This window comes from Protobothrops mucrosquamatus, unplaced genomic scaffold (assembly GCF_001527695.2).
Source record: "Protobothrops mucrosquamatus isolate PMUCROS unplaced genomic scaffold, P.Mucros_1.0 scaffold12, whole genome shotgun sequence".
Lineage (NCBI taxonomy): Eukaryota > Metazoa > Chordata > Lepidosauria > Squamata > Viperidae > Protobothrops > Protobothrops mucrosquamatus.
Window position 1 is genome coordinate 755,714 of NW_015386399.1, and position 7,935 is coordinate 763,648.

Consider the following 7,935-nt stretch of genomic DNA (forward strand, 5'->3'; position numbering starts at 1 on the left):
ATAAACATGACTGCTATGGTCATGAGAGGACTAGTTCTAAAGCTATTTTTTCAGGGGCATCGTAAGTTTGTTTGCTAAATAGGACAATCATTAAGCCAAGAGTACTTGTAAATTTGTTAGCTTTCAGGTGCCAAAAGGTTTCTTACTGGTTTTAAAATCTTTTTCAAAACCAACATTAAAGTAGAAAAATATTGGTGTTTGGCTTTTAAGTGACTGGTCACTTTTATTGACAATTATTTTAAAAGCAAAAAGCAAAAACAAATAGAGACATATTTGCTATAATAAGTCTGAAGTATTTTACCTGTATGTTTTTATATTCAGTAGCAATGCAGCAAGTTTTGGATAATCTTACTGATTTACCCTCATCATCAGGAGCTGAAGAAATAGACCTTATTTTCTTGAAAGGAATTATGGAAAATCCTATTGTAAAATCACTTGCTAAGGTATGAGATATTTATTTATGACAGTTAATTTCCAAATGTTCAACGCTCCTTCTCATGTAGGCTAGCTCCTTGGAACTTCCTGGTACATCAAGTGAGGAGAATTGACTATGAAATAGTTTTCAAAGAGAGGGCAAACTGTAGGGGATTCCAGAACACCCCAAGAGTGCACTGCTATAACCTAGCAGCAAAAATTGCTGAATTTTAACAAGATAATTGTAATCTGTTCGGGGAGGATTCTAAATAGTTTTAGAATTAGGAAGAGATCCTACCTGGAAGATGTTTTTTCCATGTCCACCCTAACCCCGACCCCATCCCAAAGTTTTGTTATTGACAGTAGCAGCCCTAACCCCTATATGATAATGCCCCATGTCAATAATGACTTCTTATGGCCCTTCAGAGAGTTGGGAGACTGAATTATGGGGACAGTTGCATAAACATTGCTGGTATCTAGTGTATGAGATAATATAATCCGATATGCAAGAGGGTATGAAGGTTGGAATACATTCTTCTAATCACATCGTTGTTCAGATGTGGGGCCTCCAAACTTAATTATTTTAATTGCTGTGGTAATTCTCAAGTGACCATTAAATATCCTTAACTTCATCTTCTAGATTTCAGTAAACATGCATTAATTTGATGTTTCAAAAATAGCTTGTGAAAAAATAAAAGAAGGATATCTGATCTGTATATATAGAGTATAGGGAATTATAATCTGAAGTTTCAGTATTGTGTTTCTTCAGTATACACTTAATAGATGAAATGGCAGTTTCTTCTCCAAAAGGTAAATACTGTTTAGGTAACCCTTGATTTATAATCATTCATTTAACAACTGTTCAAAGATATGATGGAGCCAGAAAAGGTGACTTATGACCAGCTCTCACACTTACACCTGTCATAATGTCCCCACAGCTACATGATCAAAATTTGGGTGCTTGGCAACTGGCATGTATTTTCATTCATTGCAGCATCCTGAGATCATGTGATTGCCAACTGCAACCTTTTCAGCTGGCTCCAACAAGCAAAGTCAATGGGGGAAGCAGGCTTAACAAGTTAATAATGCAGTATAAAATTGGGCGTGACTCACTTAATGACTGCTATGTAGTGAATTTTGTTCCTAATTGTGGTTGTAAGTGAAGGACTGTCTAGTCCGACCTGATGAAAGGATGATTTGAATTTAGGTTGCCCCCACTATTCTAGGCATCAGATGAAAAAAGATAAATGTGGGTATTCCTTACTGTATTCCTTCTCCCAGCTGAAGATAAATTTATGGAGAAAAATTAGCTTTGCTTTTGCTAATTTGAATACAGTATGTGTGATTTATACTTTCTCAGTCTCGTTTACCTTGCATTAAGTTTGCAGTCTTATCGAGTAATGCTTTAAGACTTAGGAACTGGTGCCCCTACGTATTTCTAAAGCAAAGAATCAGGCTACTATGGTAAAAGTACATGTCGCAAGGAAGCAGATGTAAAATAATGATTCTAGTTTGCTAATTTGATTATCCTAAGAACACCATCTTTCCGTATAGACCTGTTTCATATTGGTACATATATTTTCATGTAACATTTTATTTTGTAAGATATTTAGTCTTTATAACATCAGCATTATCTGTGGGGAGAATCTATACCAGAATCTGAAGCATAATTGTGCCTTACTATTTCCAAAAGGCTGTATATTAATCTTATTATATTGCTTCAGTTGCTAGGAGTAAAAACAAGTATTCAGAAAAATATATTTGCAGAAGTGCTGTTTTTTCAAGGGTCCTGAAGCAAAGATAAAAATTCTAAATTACCCTGCACGAAATAACAATTTGCAGAAAGTACAATATAATTGGTCAACCTGAGTTGTTACCAAAATACCCAGTAAGTATTGTAAAATCAATAGTAAATCAAATACACTTTTCTTGTTAGTATGGCTTGTTCTGTAATTTTCATAGGCTCATGAACGATTAGAAGATTCTAAACTTGAGGCTGTGAGTGATAACAATCTGGAGCTGGTCAATGAGATTCTTGAAGACATCAGTCCATTAATAAATAAAGATGAAAATATTGCCGAATTGATTGGTATACTAAAGGAACCACACTTTCTGGTAAGTGTATTTTCTAGTCTTAACAATTAAATATATTTTTGTTCAATTGCTATAAAACATGAAAATAGCTTTTGTTTTAAAGACAAGACTTTATGGTTCAGATCTAAAAAATACTGTATTAATGTTACATTGAAGATATAACTTCAGATGTGTTTGATTTTGAACTATAAATATATTTTGATTGATTAATAACTTCAATTATCATTTCTATTTAATTTACTTCAGATTAGACCATAATTTAACTTTTTGTCTGAGCTGGATCACTTCTGTTGTTTTGACTTGAAGAAAACATGCTAAAATGAGCAATCTGTAGAAAAATTCTCTGTATGATGAGTAGAGTTTATCATATTTTGCAGTTGCTATTTCCAAAATTGAGGAGTTGCCCTATTAATATTGTAGGACCATTCTGGATTGCCAAGAAAGAGCCTTCAAATTATTCTGTGTAACTATTGGCCAATTATAGCAGGAAAAAAAGATGTATTAAATGTATCGTCTCATCCATTCTCTATTTGCAGTCACTCTTAGAAGCTCATGATATTGTGGCATCAAAGTGTTATGAATCTCCTCCCTCTAGTCCAGAAATAAATAATGCTTCGGTGAACAATCAGATAATACCAGTAGATGCTATTCGTATACTTGGAATTCATAAAAGAGCAGGGGAGCCTCTGGTAAGTATGACTTCTCCCCTCTTAAATATGAAATATATTTGGCAGACTTGCATAATGTTTCTCATTTGTTTAATTATTAAAGTTATAAGATTGCAAAATGCTTCTTGAATAGAAACTAAAATATAAAAGTATAGTGGGAGAGGCATAGTTCTTTAAAAACCTGTTTTTATATATTGAGGCAGTCCAGTGCTTTTGTGGGACTGCAAGCTTTTAGTGTGTGAGTGTATATGAAAGAAGGAATAACAAATTTCATTGAAAACACTAATATGCTCCCAGGAGAAGAAATGCTAAAGACTTGCTTTATCTATGCATGTTCTTCAACCAGTAAATAGAGTAGATTAAATAAATTTATGTTAATAAGTTAGATAAAGATTAAAATAATTGTGTTCAGTAAATTGAAAATGTGAGAAATCCATGTTTGTAAGTCAATTCCTTATATGAAATACTCTTTTGCTTTTGGATTTCAGGATCATAACAGTGTATAAGTTTTAACAGCTCTTATGTAATGTCAACTAATAAGAAATCACGTTGTTAAGATTCTAGTTCTGAAATGGGGATAAATGTTTCAGAGATAAACTCTGATGCCCTTCAAATGTTCATTTAGGGTGTGACATTTAGGGTGGAGAATAATGACCTGGTGATTGCAAGAATCCTTCATGGAGGAATGATAGACCGACAAGGTCTCCTACATGTAGGTGATATCATTAAAGAGGTTAATGGTCATGAAGTTGGAAACAATCCAAAAGAATTGCAAGAACTCCTGAAGAGTATTAGTGGTAGTGTCACTCTGAAGATTCTTCCTAGCTACAGAGATAATATTGTTCCCCAACAGGTTAGTAGTACTGTCCTTGATTTGAAGCTATATAGTGAATGTTATTTTGTTTTCTTTCCTCAGTCTAATCAAATATGTTAACTCAGCTATGGTCATATTTAAAGGTGACAACTGTCTGCAGTTAATATTTTGCTAAGAGCTACTTAAAATATATGTGTAAATGCACTGTAGTTACACATACTTACAGGAATTTCATTCAGAATGCAGGCATTGTAAAGCTGCAGCTGACTACAACTCAAGTGTATGAAAGGTTGCATGTTACTACCATATCTATTACTATTATTAGATTTTTATTCCCCTTTTAAAATACTTTGGGCCAACTCAAGGCAGCAAACAAATCTAATGGTCTTACCTATTTTCCCTACAACAATATCCTGTGATGTGGGTTGGGCTAAGACTAGCCCAAAGCCATCCAGCTAGCTTCTATGCCTAAGGTAGCTCTAGAACTCAGTCACCTAGTTTCTAGGCCAGTACCTTAATCACTTACACCAGGGGTAGGCAACCTTGACCCTTTTATGAGTTGTGGACTTCAATACCCAGAATTCCTGAACCAGCCATGCTGACTCGGGAATTCTGGGAGTTGAAATCCACAAGTCATAAAAGAACCAAGGTTGCCTACCCCTGACCTAAACCAAACTGGCTCTCTATTGAAGATGAAAGCGAAGATATTAATTTCTGAGCAACAAATTAATGCAATAATTTTGGTAAATTCTTAAAAACAATTCCTTGAGAATAAAATTATATATTACATTCTATTGGTTTTATTTCTTTCTGGCTCTATGTATAACTCGCGCACACACCACACATCTTATTTATGTCTAGAAAGAACACTCTGTCACTCTGGGAGAAGTGATTAAATGATAGAGGTTCTGGGCAATGATTGTATTTTGCCTGATGTGATCAAATGTAACTGCAAATAGTGCCTTTGCTGTCATCTCTGTTTATATATATATGTCTACCAAACCAGGCATATTTCTAAGATTTTGAGGTACCAGTAATAGTCCTTCTCTATAAGAAGGATAAATGGGATGAGCCAGCTAACTGTAGACCAATTGGCATCTAAACAATGAACATCAGTAATGGACAGATTCTAGAAGGAATCTTAGGGGATAAATAGGGTGGCTTTGGTGATGGATAGTGAACTGTTGTCCATATTTGGGTACTATGACACTTTACTCAGAAATACATGAATAATTTAAATCCATCCTTATATCTGTCATTTTTGGACTTTAGTCACTTTTGATTCCATAGTAGGGAGATTCAATGGGATAAGCTCAGTGGTGGGATTCAGCCAGTTCACATCGGTTCGGTAGAACCAATAGCTAAATTTTGCTGCATTCAAAGAACCGGTTGGCTTCTAGAAGTCCAGTCTAGGTGTCGGAGGCCTCCCAGGCCTAGAACAGCCCGCTGGAAGTGCATGGATGCCACTTTTGAAGTCTGTTCTAGGCCTTGGAAGCCTGGAGGAGGCCTCCCAGACCTACAACGGCCCACTGGAAGTGCACGGATGCCACTTCCGGAAGTCCATTCTAGGCCTCAGAGGCCCAGGCCTGCGTCGAATAAGAGAACTGGTTGTTTAGCTATTTGAATTCCACCGCTGGATAAGCTCAAGAACACACCATGGACAGGCAGTTGCTCCAGTTGATTTTGTACTTGTATGCTGTAAGGTGTATTATAATAAGGGCTACTCGCTAATGAAATATGGATGCAGCATGGTATGCATCAGAGATGTATTTTAGATCTTGCCCTGTTCATCAACTCTGATTGAAATTGTGAACAAATCGGCCATGCCCTTAAATTTGCAGGCTGCAAATAATCAGTACCGCTAAATGCAGATGATGCAATCCTTATTTCCCACTGTGCTATTGGACATAGAAGGGTGATTCCTTCTGTGAGATGGAATATAGAGGGAAACTTTAGAAAAGCTCATATGGGCAGTCTCTGGATTATGAAAAAGGTCTGTTCCTAAGTTTGTGCTTAAAGTGAATTTATACAGTAGTTTAATCAGATACATATTGTTCTTATTTATCATCCTTTAGTCAAATTTGAATATATAAAATAGCAGAGATGTTCTGAAGCTGCGCAGTGTTTTCATGAGCATTACAAAGTAGTGTAGGCATTTATTATGAAGTCTTGAATTTAACACAAAATTTTTAATATTTTAATATAATAGAGTTTATGGAAATTTATTAATAAGTGTGAATTATCTGTTTGTCGGGAGTTCTCAGCTCAGGGACCACCTGTATTTTTAAATATCTGGGAGTGGTTTTCTACTCTTAAGAGAAATAGGATGGCCCATCATGATTACAGTTCTCTAATGATTTGAAGATCTGTAACAGCCATCGTATGATTTTTCTTCTCTAAAGGAGGTGGTTTAGTTTGAGCTGTTTTGAAAAATTTCCAAGTGAAAATGCCCACCTGGGGCTTTATGCTAAGACAGATATCCTTGTGATAGCCCTATACTCACTACACCCAGATAAATTGTCAGTGCCTTCATTAAGTTAGAAGTTGTGGCCTAATTCAATCTCATTACATAAAAAGTAATTTTGTCCTTTCAGAACTATGATTTTCTGAATAAACCTAAAATGTTTTGATGCAATATTTGGAAAATATTACTTTGTAACTGAATTTGTGTGTTGGAGCTTTCTGTAGCACCCATGCATTCACTGTTTTTTAGTCATGCTTTGTTCGAAAGCCTTTGTTTATAAAAGACAATGCAATACACTGCATGAAATAATAATAATTCTGAGAATTGACTGTAAGATATGGAATAAAATAAATTAGCTTTGAACAAACATTAAACTATGTACAGAATATCTTTAAAATTGTATTAGTAATCACTGAGATGGTTATTTCATATAAAGGCAAGTCCCTTTTTATAACACTAATCAGTTGTAACCTTTCTGTCTACTGCTTTGGGACAAAGTTTTCTTCTGTGGTAGATGGCATAATCTTCTATGCAAGCGTGAATCCTGGAACTCTTAATTAAAATATTGGTTTCACTTCAGCTCACTTGACTGCTTTCTGAGAATATAAACATCTAAAAATAATTGGGATCACCAAAACACAAATTATAAGAACATAAATGATCACATGATAACTGTAATACCAGTAATTCATTTCAAGGGATTTTAACAGCTTGAACCTTTACCAGAAACTTAATTGTCTTTCAGAATTGTCCTCTGGACCCTTCATTTTGCTGAATAAAAAAAAAATAGTTAACTCTTAAGCACGCTTGCTAAGTATTTGTAAGTCTGTTAGAATTGTTGTTCTTAAGCTATTTTTAAAATTATGTTTCAGGTATTTGTGAAGTGTCACTTTGATTATAATCCATTCAATGATAATCTCATTCCATGCAAAGAAGCTGGTCTTAAATTTTCCAAGGGAGAAATTCTTCAGATTGTAAATCGAGAAGACTCAAACTGGTGGCAGGTTAGAAATTGTTAAATTTGATACAAATTTCCAATGCATTAATCCTGCTTAAATACATATTGCATTTATTTTTTTAAAAATGCTATTTTGAATCCTATGAGGAATTACTGTTAAATATAATTTCATACAAGAGAGCTAGTTTGGTGTAGTGGTTAAAAATCAGTTCTAGTTCTATCCTAAAAACAAAGTCAGCTGGTGATCCTGGGCCCAGTCACTTATTCTCAGCCACAGAAAGAAAGCAATGGCAAACCTCTTCTGAAAAGCTTTGCCAAGAAATCTTCAGGGATTTGGAGGAAGGAAGCGGGGGGGAACAGACAAAAATTCAGAACAGTTTCAAGAAAGTGGAGTAGATCCTTAGGCTATTCCTTCTATATCATCAAATTATAATTCTGTCTTTAAAAATATGGAGAAATTATCAGGCTGGCCTTGGAGATCATGTGCAATTCTATGCTCAGAATAACCAAATTATACAAAACA

General features: G+C 34.9%; 1 protein-coding gene across 1 annotated transcript in view; it reads left to right on the top strand.

Moving 5' to 3' along the window:
- Window positions 1-323: 323 nt before the first annotated feature.
- MPP6 (membrane palmitoylated protein 6) overlaps window positions 324-7,935 on the top strand; it is a 16,291-nt gene continuing 8,679 nt past the window's right edge. Inside the window, exons 1-5 of the mRNA XM_015810577.2 lie at window positions 324-443; window positions 2,377-2,529; window positions 3,045-3,197; window positions 3,802-4,029; window positions 7,327-7,458. Coding sequence (XP_015666063.1) covers window positions 327-443; window positions 2,377-2,529; window positions 3,045-3,197; window positions 3,802-4,029; window positions 7,327-7,458 — 783 coding nt within the window. The 5' untranslated portion in view covers window positions 324-326. The remainder of the gene's footprint in view (window positions 444-2,376; window positions 2,530-3,044; window positions 3,198-3,801; window positions 4,030-7,326; window positions 7,459-7,935) is intronic.